Here is a 17,452-nt window from a genome sequence, read left to right as displayed (position 1 = left end):
TGGCTGTTTTACTGTGATTCTTCTTTGTATGCTAGTTTCTGAGTTATATCCAAGAGCCTTATGAAGGTTTTGAAAGTGACAGTTTATAGTTTTTTGGATGGCATTCAGTAACAGATGGATTCAAAGTTGCTTTGGGGTGTTCATCGTGAGTGGATTGTAGGAGCTGTGTGAAAGTATTACAGCATTAATCTGTAGACATTGTATAGATTATTGTTGCAATATCATTTTCATAGTAAAGTAAATTATGGTTATAGAGGAATTTCATTTTGACTTGTCATTGATGAAATAAGGCATTAGTCATAGGTTATCAAATTCATGTATTCAAATTAGTAGTAAAATACTAACACTTTATAATGTAATGCAGCTGTATAATGTTTTCTTAAAGCACAGTATGAAGTCTTTTTGAAGGAAACTGGGTATATAATAGAATGTGTTGATTGTAGGTGTATGTATGCATAGTTCACATTTTCTTCTCATATAACTAATAATGCCACACAAATGGCATATGTATTCTTTGGACTACAGATGGTGGCACACTGCAAGAGTTTTTAGAATATACTAATGGTACTACATATTTTTTTTATATAATTTACAAGTGAACTCAGTTTTGATGCATTGAATTATTTGGATATTCGGATTGCGAAATACTGTAACAGCAAGAAATACACTTCTAATTAATACAGAAAATATTTTTGGAGTCAATATTTATAGAAGTTATTACCAAAAGATGTGATGGACATTAGAAGAGAATTTATTATGAGTTTTAATGTTGATGCTTACCATGTGACATTTCTGTACTGTGAAGTGCTGCCCTAAGGAGTCTGATCCTTAGGGAATGGAGCCATCCTCATATCCAACTTTGTCTGTGGGAGGGGGGGGGATTCTCCCAGTAAAAGAAAACAGAAAGCCAGGCACTTTTCTTCTCTTGTTTTACTTTGGATGGACAGGGAAGATTGGCTGGATTTTGACTTGTATGTGGGCATTTATTACGAGTTTTAATGTTGATGCTTACCATATTAAGGATATTTTAAACAAAAATTGGTATATATTTACATCAGACAATGCACTTTGTAAAATCTTAGGGAAAGAACCAAAAGTAGTTTACAAGAAAGGAAAAATCTAAGAATTTTATTGAGACACATTTTAACAATGTTGTAGTTCCTACCAAACTGGCAGGGATATATAAATGTCATAGGTGCAAGCAGCGCCATCATACTCAAGAACGACTCAAATAGATATTTCCTCTTATGGTATTGTGAAATTTAATAGGTATATAAAGGGGGTGGTTTATGTTGTACTTTGTAAAATGTCTGCTGCTTTTATGTTGGAAAAACTAAAAGGCATTTTAAGAACAAAATATATGAACATTTATATTAAAAAGAAGGATGTTACAAATTCATTATTTAGGCACATAAAAGATGACCCAAGATCATAAATTTCTATTTTTTTTTTGGTATAGAGAGATGCAAACTGAAGGGAGAGGTGGGTACACACAATGAACTACTAGAAATGAAAGAACTGTATGCTGATAGTCCACTTGTGTTAAACGAAATGTTTTCCACTCTGTCTGTTTTAATGTTACTATCCTTTTGTGTATGATGTCTCTATAAATGAAAGGAAAAAAGTGACCTGGAAGTTATAAAAGGACGTGATATCATTAAGTCTGTTTTCTAATGAAGTCTTTGGAGAGTGCAAAGATCCTAAATGCTCCCGTGGATAAGGAGGTATTAATTGCCCCACCCTTTGCTGAGATCCTTAAAAGATTTGATGGAGGAAAATTAATTTAAGTAGTCATTCAGGTTTTCAATTCTCCATGGTAAAATATAAGAACTTTTCCAGTTCGGGTTCCTTATATAAGAAACAGAATTAACAGTCTCAGTAAGATCAAGATGCAAAATTACAGAAAGCAATAACAGGGAAGTTCAAAAAAGAAGGGAATCCTCTCAAAACCAAGGACAATCTAAAATAAAAAAAAAACAGACTGACTACATGCCCTTCCACGTTTCCCCTCTCCACCCTGGCATGTCAGTAAAACTATCCCAAAGGTTGTCTCTCTGTAGCACTAGATTACTGCAGATATCCGAGTCCTGCGAGTCATTCAAGAAGGCTGCAACTGGCAGTGGTAGTCCTTTCCTCTTCTTCAGGGGATTCATCCACATCTGTCCAGTCAAACCTGCCTGTTTCCTCCTATTCTAGAGCAAATGCTGTTTCCAGGGGTCATAGAACCTGTTCCTCCTGATCAAATGAGGAAAGAATTCCATTCAAGAATCTTTTTGGTGCCAAAGAAAGAAGGAACCTGGAGACTAGTCCTAGACCTAGACCTTTCTTTTCTAAAACTTCATGCCATCTCTCTGCAGTCTGCTAACCTTCATTCATTCTCTCTCTTTCACCTTTTCAGGATTTTTGATAACTGAAGATTTAAAAGATGGTCATCATCACATCTAAATTCTCAAAAGATTTCAGAATTTTTTAAGATATTCTGCTTCTTATTTACATTTTCTATTCCTTACTTTACCCTTTGGTTTGTCTGCATCTCCAAATGTGTTTGCAAAGTGCCTGGCCCTAGTTTTAACCTGTTGCTAGGTAAGCATTTTTTGCCATATTTAGATGACTGTTTTATGTTTGCAGATTATTTTATAACTTGTCAAGAGTCTTTGGCTGCGGTAAGTTTTTTCTCAGTCTGGGATTTCAGGTGAGCATATAAAAATCTTCTCTCATTCTATCTCACAGGGTGGTGTTTCTGGGATGTCTCATGGATGCATCCCTGATGATGGCTTATCTTCCTCAAGATAAAGTAGGATTATACAAGGAACAATTTCTGATATTCTCCATCCAGTGTCTGACATCAAGTCAGAGAATATCTTAGGATTCTGGTGTCGTGGCCTCTACAAATGTCATGATTCCTTTAGCCCGACTTTACATGAGGAAAATGTGATGGTTCCTCAAATCTATTTCGACCCAACACCAACAGTCCCTATTTCAGATCCCAGTACTGGAGTTTGTAAAAAAGTTACTCTGATGGGTGGACCAGTTATCTATCAACCCTGACCTTCTCTTCTGCCTTCAAGGTCTTACTCTGTCTATAACCACAGGTGCCTCAGACTTTGCTTGCAAAGTTCTTTTTTTTTTGGGGGGGGGGATAAAACTTTAGGTTCTGTGAAACAAGCAACACAGACTGAAACGCATAAAATGTCACAGAAATGATGGTGCTAGTAAACGCTCTCAAATCTCTAAATCATCTTTGGGTACCAGGGCCTCTACTAAAATTCACAGACACCACCACAGTGATGTGGTATATAATCAGAGGGGAACCAGATCCTATCTCCTTTGCAGACTAGCTGTGGTAGGTAGGAGTTTAGCAACTCAGCACAATCTATCCCTAGAGGCTATTTACATTCCATCAGACTAAAATGATGCTACTAACAAGCTGAGCAGGATCAGAGCAGACCCTCACAAATGGATATTGCACTAGGGGCTTTCAGGAATTAATCTATCTGTGGGGAAATCTTCGAGTAGATCTGTTTGCCAACAAACCACAACAGACAGTTAAAGAAATTATGTTCCAAGACACTCTGCAAACTGAGCTGGAAACAGATGCCTTTTCATTCCCATATATGAGAATCTTCTTTTCCACCGATAACCAGGGCTATTCTAAGGATTCAGAAGAGCATTCCAAAGATCGTTGACTCCCTTTTAGGTTCATATGTGTTTACTAGGCTAATGTCCACAATGGCCTTTTTAAGCCTACCTATGCATCCCAAATCTCTGACAAGTTTTGATACCCTTGAAAAGTGTAAGCAGGGGCTTGAGAGATTAAACTTTTACCAACAAGGGGCCTGGGAGTTGAACCAATTACAGGCTTCTTGTGTCCATTAGACACATAGGTGCCAAACCAGGAATGCATTTCCTGTTGCCCATCCAGTTGTCCAAGTTACACTTGAATTGGGTTAAGGAGGATCTCTGCTTCACATGGATGGGGAGATTTAAGTCTTTAGAACAGGTAATTCTAGTGCTGTTTGTTTTGCAGATATGCAGTGTGGGGTCTGACAGTGCCTTATATGCCAGGCATAGATCTCCTCTCAACAGCCTGTAGGAGACAGAATAAAGGGATAGGGCCTTGAGGTGGTCTGCATATGACATGTTACTCATGCCCTGTATTCTTTTAATGATAAATCTCAGTGGACGTTCCAGTTGTTGGATATAACTGGTTAGGTACATACCAAAGGCGAAATTATACTCGATGGTAGATTTGATGAATGCCAAATACAGTGGAAGAAGGACTTCCTTAGACCCATATCCCCATACCTTTATTTGTAAGTTGTACAACATAGAATGATTTCCTCACTACTGTCGACACGTGATAGTCAAAGGCTAGATTACTGTTTGTGTGTCCCCAAGTCCCTGACTACTGGGTCAACTCTTAGGGATGTCTTAGTGTGATACTTAACGGGGGTAGTAGATGACTTCCCAAAGGATACTATTATGCATTTTTGACATTTAATTTTGGTCCATGGCTCTGACACCAGTTATTTGTCTGTGTCGGCCCTTCCTGGAGAACTTTTGTGTCAGTGGGGGATTCTATGACTGCTCCTAATTTGCAATCATCTGCAGATTTAGTCAGCCAGAGGTCATTGACATCGGCATTGACTTCAGAGAAGTAAATGCCAAATAAGAGCAGTCCCAGGACCAATCCCTGAGGGACTGTGCTTTTGATTGGCCTCTTTATAGAGGTTGACTCCCCAATTCTAACTTCCTGGGTCTTGTCTGTGACCCAGCTGGCTATCTACAAGGTGACATGAGGATTTATACCTAACCTCTTAAGTTTGTCAACAATGCCAGAGTGGAGTATTGTGTCAAATGCCTTGGCTAAGTCCAGGTAGGCAGCGTAAACCATTTTGCCTTCATCCATTGCTGTGGTAACTCTCAAAGAAGTCCACCAAGTTGAGTAGGCATGACCTGCCCTTGACGAAACCAAACTGGGTTGGGTCCATTGTCTGGAGGTTTCCTATATTATTATATACCTTTATCATTACTGATCATTTCCATCATAGTTACATGCTATTTACAAGGCATCCTGGGATATTGTCTGGGCCCATTCATACACTGTTCTTGGCCTAAGGACCTATTACCTAGTGATAGCAGAGGGAGATATTTGATGGTGAGGGGGAAAGAGGGGTAAATTGTGTTGGCCAGTAGGTTTGCTATATCTTCTGGCTCAGTATAGGTGACTCAATTAACAGTGAGCTCTTCACACAATTGTGTATTGCCTTTGAGGTTGCAGAAGAATGCATTGTGGTTGTCCTTGGCCTGGGAGGCCAAATTTACCTCAATGTTGGCTTTTTTTATACTTTGTCCTTTGAGTTGTTTGTGTAGGTTGATGAGAGTGCTTTTACCCTGCTTGAGTGCTGCACCTCCTAATTTCTGCCATGATTTTCTTCCTTCTGTTATACAGCCTATTGATGATGTGATTTCACCAGGGTGGCTTGTTTTTCGAGTTAGTTCTGTACTTTTTCCTGATGGAAAAAACTTGCATTTATGCAGCTATTAACATAACTCAAGCAACAGTGGTTCTCCCTTCTTTTGAAAATGGCCAAGGGCAATTACCGCAAGCCTACTCACTGAGTGGACTTACTCATGCAAGACAGGGACTGTTTGATGCACCCCAATCTTCAATTTCTACAACTCATTGGCTGGATGATTGAATTTTAGTACCATTTAGGTAAATTTTCCCCTGAGGGCATACAGCAGTTAAGAAGAAAAGAAGTCTACTAGAAAAGCATACATGCTTAAGTGGAAAGTATTTTCTAGTTGGTGTTAGAGTAAGAACCAGGACCGTTTTCAGGCCCAGACGGCACTGGTTCTGCAGTACTTGTAAGTTATCCTCTGGCCCTTCTTATTCTTTTGTCAAGATTCATTATTTGGCTGTCTTTGCTTGTCTGTCTAAAGACCCCTCTTTCTAATTACCCACCAGTCAAACAGCCTTTGAAAGGGGTTTTGAATATCCATCCACTTAGAAGACAGGTGGTTCCTTCTTGGAATCTTACTTTTGTACTGTAGAAACTTGTATGTTTTCCATTTGAACCAGCTCATGAGGCTAATTTGACATTCTTAATTTGGAGAAAAGACTTGCACTGGACTCTTCAAGAGGTCTCCTTCACAAGCCCTTATGGTGAGTCAACCTTATCTCATCTTTAACAAGGATAGGATTACTTTGAGAACAAATCCTTCATTTATGCCAAAAGTAGTTTTGAGTTTACATTGAGTCAGGCTATTCATCTTCTGTTTCCTTTCCAGAAAACAAAACATAAGGGGAGATAATTTTACACAATTTACATGAATAAAACCTTCAGAAGTCATGATAAACTGTTGTATTTACTATAAAGGTAAGAAAATGGGACAGTATGTGTCAGCACAGACATTTTCTAAATAGATGTCTCATATTAGTTTTTTATTACTTTCACCATAACAAGTTACTTCTTGGCAAGGTCAGAGTTCTCACTGTCTTAGCTTTTTGGAAAGGGATGGACTTCAGAAGTATACTAGAGATGGCAGTTTGGTTATCCATGCACAATTTTACAAAGCACTACAAATTTGTTTTGTTTTCTCTAGGTCCAGAGCAGGTGTTGCAAGGGTTTTTCTCCAGGAGCTGCTGGACTCTGATAATGTTTCCTCCTCCCTTTCTTTCTAAGCTTTGGTAATCTACCTGTATAGCTTAGGCTATTGTAATAGTGGTCTAATGATGAACATTGTGTAGATAAATCAGATTGCTACTCCACGGCTACTGGTTTCAAAAAACAAGAGTTATACTTTTGTTAAATCTTTTATTAAAATACCATTTTCACTTATAAAATCTGCATAAACTGCCCCAGCAGCTTATAGAGTATAGAAATAGCTTCTACGAAGGCGTGTGCACCATACTCAACAAATTAGTAAGTTGTAAAAAACGCTTCTATAGAGGCGTATGCACCGTCTCAAGGTTTTTACAACTTACTAATTTGTTGAGTATGGTGCACACGCCTTCATAGAAGCTATTTCTATACTCTATAAGCTGCTGGGGCAGTTTATGCAGATTTTGTAAGTGAAAATGGTCTTTTAATAAAATATTTAACAAAAGTATAACTCGTGTTTTTTGAAACCAGTAGCCGTGGAGTAGCAATCTGATTTATCTACATTTTGTGCTTTTTGCATTTTGCTACTTTGATAGTGAGTTTTGCATTTTTAGTTATTTAATGATGAACATTGTACAGTTGTGTAAGTGAACTTACCAAAACAGTAGATGCTCAAATAGATCACCATATTCAGTAGCAACACTCTCCCTCCATCTCCCTTCTTGTTATTGTGCTTTATTCCAGAGTGCACATTTTTTTTTTCTAGGCATATACCTAACTAGCAGGGCTCTTGTCTCACTCACTCTGACACAAGGAAGCTCTGAAGGTTTAATACCCAAAACACTGACTTTTATACCATTCTCCTTCAGCTGTACAGTGGTTATGGTACATGGAAAGTGCCCTAAAGCTTTGGAAGCTAGGCAACTATTATATCCTTGGCAGGATATAACCCATATAACTTCAGCTACTGGAGCAGTGATCTATTCAAGCATCTACTGTTATGGTAAGTTTACTTTATTTTGAAAACAATAAAGTAAAGTTATGCATGTGTCTGTAACTGAAACAAGTGAAAACATCTGACACACTTGCCTCTGAGTTGTTGAGAAGAATGCAAGTTACTGTTCTCAAATATAAGTGTATGCATACATGTGTGTGTGTAATTTAAACAAGTGAAGATATATGGCACCTATTACAATACTACTGCTTCCCTTTCCCAATTTCAGGTATGTTGGAGGTCATCGAGCCAGCAAAATAATGCGATTTGTTGACAAAATTACAAAGTCCAAATATTTTCAAAAGGCAACGGAGACTGAATTTATTAAGAAGAAGATCGAAGAAGTTTCAAACACCCCCTTGCTCTTAACGGTGGAAGTACAGGAATGTAAAGGAAAATTAGCTGTGAATATTCCACCACCACCTACTGATAGAATATGGCAAGTACAAATATGTTTTTGAAAAAAACATTTTTCAACAGAAACTGTTGTAAATATGCATACCTCTCCATTGTTCTGACTTAGGCATAGCTCTATGATTTTAGCCCTCATATTTACCCATACTTCTCTTAGATTTACTGACGTGCCCATGCCTGAAGACGCCAGTCCTGTTTATGGAAACATACTTTAAGTAGATAAACTAAGCCAATACAAAGGTTCTGGATTACTAACTGTGCAGAGCTTAGTATAAAAAGATCTTTTGTGAAAAATAAGAAAGTGCTTTTCTTTATTCCCTTTGCATGATTTTTAAAGGCCAGTGCTATGATTTATAATGCTCGGAGGTTGAGACGTATGTAAATAAGTATGTAGAATCTTGAAACGAATGTTGGAGATGTAGTAGTTATTTCACAAAAAGTTACTAATGTGACACATTCTTTAATATGTATATCTGACTGAGTCAGTGGAAAATGCTTTTCATTTTTGTTTTCTCCTTATTTCTTTTTGTACCCATTGTTTGTTAATTTTTGTTTTTACACTGTCCCTTCTAGTTCTGTGATTCACATAATGACATGAACAAGAATTCCTTGAAGTGTATCTGCCTCTCTAAACTGCTACTTGTATGTTGCAGTATTCTTGTTGGTATGTGTTAGCTTTGCTTTCCCTTAGCTTACAGAAACTTTCCAGAGTGGCTGACTTCCCAAAAGGCACTACTATGTATTTCTTGTAATTGAGTTTTAAGCCGTGGCTTTGGCACTAGTCATTTGGTTGTGTTAGTTTGCAGTGTGCTGCAAACTTGGTCAGCCAGAGGACCTTGATGTTGATATTGACTTCCAAGAAGTAGATGGCAAACAGGAGCAGACCCAGCACAGAGCCTGAGGGACTCTGCTAGTGACCAGCTGTAGTGTTGAAGGTGGTGTCTCCAGTCCTGACTTCCTGGATCCATTCTGTGTGCTAAATGGCTGTCCAGCTTGTTACATAGGGGTTATGCCTAATGCCTTGAATTTGTTTGCAATGCCTGAGTGGGTATATCAAACACCTTATCCAGGTCAAGGTATACAGTATGCACTGTTTTGCCCTTGTCCAGTGCCTTGACCGTCTCAAAGAAGTCCACCAGGTTTAGTAGGCATAACCTGCCTTTGACAAAACCAAACTGGTTGGGATCCAGTGTCTGAAGGTTTCCTGTGTCATTGTTAATTACTTCCATGATTCTTTCCATGTCTTTGCATGTGAGACTTGTCAGACTAATGGATCCGACTTCCCAGGATCTGTTGATGGTCCACCCTTGTGTGCAGAGGGATGATCATTGCAGTCCTCTGTTTGAGTGACACAAAGTATATTTGGAGCCTGTAGTTGAAATAGTGACTCCAGTGACCCTGTTAGGTCATATTTCAGGTTATTTTGGAGGCATCCTATGATATTATCTGGGCCATCAAAGCTGTGTTCTTGGCCTTAGAGAGCACAGTTAAGACTTGCTCCATATTGATTGTTGTAGAAGTTATATTAGATAGTATTTCCTTGGTGGTGGCTAGAGGTGAGTGGGGGGTAAAGTTAGAGCTGAATTTGTCTGCAAGTAGATTTGCTATGTCTCCTAGTTCTATGAATGTGGTTCCATTTACAACCAGTTCTATGAATGTGGTTCCATTTACAACCAGTACAACACACTGTTGTGCGCTACCTTGGAGGTTTCTGACATAACTAAAGTAGGCCTCATGGTTATCCTTGGCCTCAGAATCTATATTTACCTCAGAATTGTCTTTCCTGACCATACTTAGCCCTCTTAGTTGTCTATTTAGTTTGATGAGATATTTTATCTTTTTGGGTGTTAATATTCCTAATTTTAGCTTTGACTTTTTTCTTCTGTTGCACAACCTGTCTAATTTTAATTTTGGATTTTACCAGGGTAGTTTGCTTTTGATAGGTACAGCAGCATCTATGTAATTGTTGACATGGTTGTACAGAGTTTCTATGAACAGTTCCACATAGGTTGCTGTGTTATCTGGGTATAGAGGGACTTCGCATTTTGAGAGATTATCACTTAATAAAGGGTAATTTACCTTGGAATAGTTCCTAACTGGTACATGGTTTACTGAGTTTGCAGAGTTGGTTTTTATTTCAAAGTAGAACACTTTGTGATGTAGCCTTACCAGAAAGGACATGACTACTTTTTCTTCCATTGTTTCAGAATGCATGTTAATTTTTTTAACTTATTCTCATAGCATCTGGAATAAATCTCATATCATTTAGATGGATCCACCTCTGGATGTCCTCATCCCTACCTATGATTTTCTAGACATTCTACTCTCCAAAACTGTGCTCAGTATTAAAAATGGGGCATCACCAGCTGCCTGTACAAACTGGGTAATATCTTCCTTGCAGGATTCATTCTGATTTTATTACTGCTCTTTTCTAATGTATTTGTCATTTTTAACTTATCTGAAATAAATATTCCAAAGTCTGTTTAGGCTTTTATTGTTAATGTGACAAAAGGCGATACTGCCAGGCCAGCTATCTGGAATTTTGTAAATAATTATATGTCTTTTGTGAATATTAAAATCATTTATATATACGTGTGGCAGAGGAAGATACTGCCATCCCAGCTAACTGGAATTTTGTAAGTGGTTGTGTGTCATTTGTGAATATCAACATGATTCATATTGTCTGTGTTACAAATGTATTTGAACTGTATATGTCATATTATATAGACGTGTGCTGAAGAGAGATTTTTTTTATACACTATTGTAACAGTTTAACAGGGGAGACTGAAACACAGGAGATTCATTTGCAAAACTTCAGAAGAATGGTTGAGGTTAAATTATTTTATAGCTGGGTCATAAACAAAAGATGTTATCTCTCAGTTTCAGTGCAGTAGCAGACACAGTGTTTAGAACTAGAAGTTTTTTGTATTGTCTTTAACTGTGGAGGAATGTAAATTGCTTTACGACTTCCACCATTTGCCAAAGATCTGAGGGCTATGTATTTTTCACAGGGAGATGCTAAATGCTGGCAGTTTCTAGCAATGTAGGGTTTCAGCTGGGGTAGTCAGATGACAAGAAATGATGTCATGCTGCAAGTATCCCAGCAGCAGTATTTGAGATATTAATTTAACCAACATGGGCGACCGGTGTTCCACACCAGATGTCAATTCCTCGTTGGTTAGATCTGACCACAAGCTAATCACCCTAGACTTCCCACCCCCACCCCCCATTAGGGAAACCACGGTAAAAAAATTCTCCAAAGCCAACTTCACACTTCTTAAGACAGAAGTGGCAAACTTCACGACACCCATGCAGACAGATAATAGAGGTACGACTGCTGAATCCTACACAAATGCACTTTATAAGCAGTTACACAAGTGCATGGATCGTGCTATCCCTAACAGAACCAAGATGCTATTCTCCTAAAAAAGGAAGCCAATCTGGTGGTCCCCTGGCATAAACAAACTCTACAATAGAAGAAAGAAACTGTTGCAAAAAAAGAGTAAAATCCCATGATTGGAGGAACTCCCGGGTCAGCCTCAGTAAGAAGCTGAGATCCCTCATAAAATCTTCCAAAGCTAGTTACGAAAACAAAATCACCACTGATTCTAAAGACAACCACAAAGCATTCTATAGCTATGTCAAGAATCTCAATGGCAATACTCAGATTTGCTCTGAGCTACAGCACAATGGCACTAAATATACAGAACCAACTGATATTGCCAACATCCTTGCAGATAGGTTCAGTGCTAACTTTACCCCCATCTCACCCCCTAAAGGGCCCATCTCTATACCAGAAGAATGCAAAGCTCCTGTAATCACGGCTGCACAGGTAAAAAACACACTCTCCAAAGCCAAGAACACCGCATCCAACATCCCAGGCTGCATTCTACATGAACTACAAAATGAACTGGCTCCCCACCTAAGCACCATATTCAATCATAGCCTCACCTCAGGCTTTGTGCCCACTGAATGGCGCACAGTGACAGTTATCCCACTTCACAAAGGGGGAGCCACCACGGACCACAGAATCTACTGCCCCATTAGCCTAATGAGCCTGGTCTGCAAGGCCATGGAATGTATCATCATGGAACTTGTAAACAAACACATTGGTAATCTCCAAACTCTGGACCCCACCCAGTTTGGGTTTGTAAAATTCAGATCATGTCTTCTAAACCTGATAGACTTCTTTGAAGCAGTCACCAAAGCCGTAGACGAGGGTAAGGTGGTTCACACAGCCTATCTAGATCTCGCCAAGGCTTTTGACACCATCCCCTACTCTGGAATTATAGATAAACTCACGAAACTAGGTATAAATCCCTGTCACAAGATGGGTTGCCAACTGGCTCACTGACAGAACCCACACTGTGAAAGTAGCAGACTCCAAATCCGACTTCAGACCAGTGACAAGTGGAGTACCACAGGGTTCAGTCCTGGGTCCTCTCCTGTTTGGTATCTACTTTTCTGAAGTACAGGCTAACACAGAAGGTCTTTGGCTAACAAAGTTCGTAGATGACTGCAAACTAGGAGCCATAATCAAAACTCCTAATGATGTGGACATCCTATAAAAGGGCCTCACTGAGACAGATGCCTGGTGTCAAAGGCATGGCCTCAAGCTCAATGCCAAAAAGTGCATTGTCATCCCCTTTGGTAAAAACTCTGTACCCATGAGCTACCAGATAGGTGGTAGTCTACTTAACACCGAAAGTGTGATGAGACCTTGGGACACAGGTGGACAGTAGTCTCGCCTTGATAATCACATCACCACAGTAGTCATGAAATCCTTCTATGTGACACACCTTATCACAAAAGGATTCTCATCCAGGAAAAAAAAAGGTCATTGTTTCCCTCTACTCGTCACTCATTAGACCCATTATAGAGTATAGCACCCCTTTTGGTATGTACCTCACAAGACATCTACAACAACTGGAAAGGCCGCAGAAATACCTCACAAGGAGGATTACCGGCCTCAAACAGATGCCCTATGCAAACTGTCTCAAAAAACTCCAGCTTTACTCCGTTTTATATCACCTACTCAGAGATGATCTCTGCCTAACATAGAAGGCTATGTCAAACCCAGAGCTGTCGGACATGCTTCACTTAAAGAAATCCCAATCCCTTTGAGCTGCATGCTCTAGGGACCTAAACCTTGTCACCACAATAAACAGAACATGCTGGAGGGATAGATTCCTGTCCCAGAGACTTCCCATACTCTGGAAAAAACTACCTATCTATATCAAACAAAGCTCCTCATTAACGCTCTTCAAGAACAATCTTAATGATTGAATGGGAAATAGGAAATTCACCCTGGGGAGCACCTCTTTGGCTCTGCTCGACAGGGGCACAGGAGAATAATTTTCTTGGGTGGTGAAAGCCAGGGTACCTTTTTGGCTAGGCTTATATAGGCCCTAGGGCCAATAGCCTAATACCTGCCTATGAACCTATAAGAACCCTCTGAGAGCATTTTGTATTTTGTCTTTGACCTGACAGCATTAGCTAGAAAACCCACTCAAAACAACTGTATTGCTTTGCTCTGTAAGTAAGTTAACTAGGGTACAGTAATTTCTTTTAGATGTAGTGAGGAATATAGCTGAGCTTAATTTAGATGTTTTTCTTTATTTATTTGAGTCTGTCCTACAATGTTTTTTAAATATTTCCTGTGATTTTGAACTCTGAAGTTACTGTGTTTATTTACGGAGTATTTTCTTGTTCGTTTATTATTTATTAAATATATTCAAATTTGTCATTGTGGTTGATATTTGTGAGATATATAAGCTGTCAGAGTACTTGCAAATGTATTTGGTGACACTGTGCAGGCTACTCCTAATAGCCGTGCTCTTGGTCAAACTTGCATTTGTATTAACAGTAGCATTATACAGTAAGATTGGACACCCTTTGTTAAGGGCCTTAAAGTACCTGATATAAGTAGTGGCTTGTGGCAGTGAAAACGACCTTATAGTCTGGGCAGAAAGGGGCATAGCAAGTAAACATGTGCCAGCTTTTGCCAGGTGTGTGTGTATAAATCAAACCTCAAAGTGTGTGTGTCAGCTACTTGGACAGGGACACGAAGCACTGGTTTGACAGAGTGGGTTCTGGAGGTCTTGGCTTGGCCACTCAGCTGAGATCTCAATCCTGTGTGCCAGTGGGAGTCTTATTGGGATCTGGAGAAAGTGGGAGAAACCAGCCCCAGACTGACTGTGGTCTCTGTGTGCTCTTAAGGGAAATTGCACTTTACTGCGTGTATACTTGTTGTCCTCCCAATGTGTATGTCCCCCACTGTTGCCAGTGGTGAGGATTGAGGCTCCTTGATTACTGGGCCAGTGCTGGGGCATCACATATCAATTGGTGAGCAGTGGTGGGATATCCACATCACATATTATTTGGTTGGCAGTGGTGGGATATCCACATATTAGGATTCAGTGGTGTGGATATTGATTTCCTGTAGCCTCTAAACAGTGGTCACTAAGGAAGGTGTTTGTACTCTGTCAGCCACACAGTGAACATTCAGAGTTTCATATCACAATTGTTTTATTTTTTTCTTAGCTTAGTTAGTCAGGTAGAGCAGGCAAGGATGTCAGCAGAGGAGTATGGCAAGCTGACAGGGAACCAGTTTGATGAGATGTGCCAAGCTAAAGGACTGGTGCAGGCCAGCCTGACTAAAGCAGAAATGATTGCCGCCTTGGATACAGCTGCATCATAAACTAGCAATAAGGAGGACAACCAGACTGGCCTTGGAGATGTGCAACTCTCTGAAAATGGACAGTTCAACCTTTCCACAGAGGACTTAAAAACCCATCTGAAGTTAAGAAACTTGAATTGGAGGCCAAACATTTGGAAATGGAAGCAGCAGAGAGACTGAGACATCTGGAGACTGAGGAAAATGAGAAACTGTGACATCTGGAAGTTGAGGAGAGTGAGAGGTAGAGGCAACATGAGTAGGAGATGCTGACTCTTCGCCAGAGTCATGGAGGTAATGGGGAAGGGAGTAACCAAACCCCAGAAGCAACAAAGTTCAGTAAATTTCTTCCACAATTTGCAGAGGGGGATAATTTTGATAGTTTCATTCATATGTTTGAATGGGTATGCAAACAATATAATGTTGACCACGGGCTCTGGGTATGGTTCCTGACACCCTTTACTCCATGGTAAAGCTGTAACTGCTATCTCTAAATTGTCTGATACTGATTGCTTAATTGTAATACTGCTAAAAATTGTCAAGTATTTTAAGTTAACACCTGAAGCTTATAGGAAAAAATTTCATGAGCATAGATGCAAGGCAGATGAAAGTGTGTGTAAATATATTGCTGAGTTAAGCACTTATTTTCATAGATGGGTGAGTGGGTGTCAGGTCACCACTTTTGAAGGGCTGCCAGACATTTTGGTGAGGGAACAAGCTTTTAGCACTTTGCCTGAGGATATGAGAATCTGGTTAGCAGATAGGCAATGCAATACTGCAGATGAGCTGGGGAAGAAGGGAGAGCTATACCTAGCAGGCAGGGCATCACTGCACAGGAAATGAATGCCAAGTGCTGCTCATGGGTCTAAGGGAACCCATGGCAGGTAGCCTAAAACTACCCCCAACAGAATCCACCAGTAGCAGGTGAAGCCACTAGTCCAGGTACACGTCCAGGACCAAGGGTTAAATGTTTTAAATGCAACCACTGGGGCCATGTAGCATATAGATGTCCACGGAGGCAAGGTGGGGAATAAAGGTGGGAGAACCAGTAAGTGGGAATGTAAGAATGCTATCAGTAAGTTGTCTGGAGACAAGAGTACCAAACTACCAAAAGAGGTTATATCCTATCTTAGTAAATGGGAAACAGGCCACTGCTTAAGAGAGAGAGAGCCTCTGACCTAACCTTTGTGAAGCCTGCAATAGTTAAAGAGGAGCACTACTTGCTTGAGCAGTCTAGTCCAGTCAGAGCTTTAGGAGGAGCCCCATTCCAAATACCTATGGCTACGGTTCACCTTGACTGAAAGGGTGGAATAGGAAGCCAGCAAGTCTGTGTGTTTCAGGTTATCCCTGCAGATGTCCTGATAAGGAATGATTTTGATAATGCAGTACCTTGTGTGCATGCAGTGACATGCAGACAGGCTTTGAGACAAGCATGTGGGTGTGGTAACCTGGGGAAGACCCAGACAGACTGCAGACTTGAAGCCATGACTGGGGTGGTGGTCACTTCAGAGAGGGAGCTACCCTGTAGCAGTGTGACTGAAGGTGAGCCACAGCTGCTTGTGGGTACTGATGTTCCCTTGGACAGAGTGACTGCAAGGGCAGAGGTGAATAGTAGTACCCAGGCTGACAGTGAGATACTGCTGTCAGAGGATACCAGACTTCCTGTGGAAGTGGAGCTGGGAAGGGTTACAAAGAGAGATCTGAGACAGTCTCATCTCTCAGACCCTATATTACAAGGCCTGAGGGTGGTAGCTAGTGAGGCACCTGATTTTCAATGAAGTGGGAATCTGTATACTGGGACAAAGGATTACTGTATAGAGAGTGGACCCCTGAGAGAAGGCTAGAAAGTGAGTGAATACAGCAGTTGGTAGTGCCTAGAGCCTACCATCTGGCCCTTCTAGCCATAGCCCATGATATTCCCTTTGCAGGTCATATGGGCATAAAGCATACAATAAGAGATGTATTATGCAGAACTTTTATTCGCCTGGGATTTCCAGAGATGTAACATGGTACTGCAGGACCGGTGAGCAGTGCCAAAACGTAGGCAAGGCAGGAGACAAGGTGAATGCCCCTTTGATGCTTTTGCCTGTGATTGAGGAACCTTTTCAAAGGGTAGCTTGGATATTGTGGGGCCTCTGAGTACCCCAAGTTCCACAGGGAAGAAGCATATCCTAGTGGTAGTAGACTATGCTACCAGATACCCTGAAGTGGTGACCCTATCCTCCATTGAGGCAGAAAAGGTGGCAAATGCTTTGTTAGAGATTTTCAGCAGGATAGGTTTCCCAAAAGAAATACTGACTGACAGAGATGCCAATTTCATGTCAGACCTGATGGCTTGTCTGTGGAAGTACTGTGGGGTGAAGCACCTAAAGAACCACCCCCTACCATTCCCAGACTAATGGTCTGGTGGAGATGTTAAACTCTACACTAAAGACCATGGTATGGGCATCTGCAGACCAATTCAAGAGGGAGTGGAACAAATATTTGACCCATCTGGTATTTGCTTACAGAGAGGTGCCCCAGGAATCCACAGGTCTTTCACCCTCTGAGTTGCTGCATGGGCATAGGGTAATGGTACCTCTAAATTTGATTTTAGATGAGTTGGAGGGCGAGTGTGAATCCCACAAGGAGTCTGCTGTGGCATATGTCCTAAACCTGAGGACAAGGCTCACGGAACTCATGGGCTTGCCCCAGGAGAAACTGGCAGAAGGCCAACAGCAGAAAAGGGTCTGGTCTGACAGGAATGCTTCAGCTAGAGAG

The 17,452-nt window shown here is 40.5% G+C and overlaps 1 protein-coding gene across 3 annotated transcripts in view; it reads left to right on the top strand.

The window, feature by feature from the left end:
- TEX2 (testis expressed 2) overlaps positions 1-17,452 on the top strand; it is a 1,745,284-nt gene that overhangs the window by 1,584,616 nt on the left and 143,216 nt on the right. For all 3 annotated transcript variants that reach the window (XM_044068055.1, XM_044068056.1, XM_044068054.1), the window contains one exon: positions 7,832-8,041. In XM_044068055.1, the coding sequence (XP_043923990.1) occupies positions 7,832-8,041 (210 nt within the window). The remainder of the gene's footprint in view (positions 1-7,831; positions 8,042-17,452) is intronic.

This window comes from Protopterus annectens, chromosome 4.part0 (genome assembly GCF_019279795.1).
Source record: "Protopterus annectens isolate FY-2018-M chromosome 4.part0, PAN1.0, whole genome shotgun sequence".
NCBI lineage: Eukaryota > Metazoa > Chordata > Ceratodontiformes > Protopteridae > Protopterus > Protopterus annectens.
This window is presented reverse-complemented; position numbering and strand designations above follow the sequence as displayed.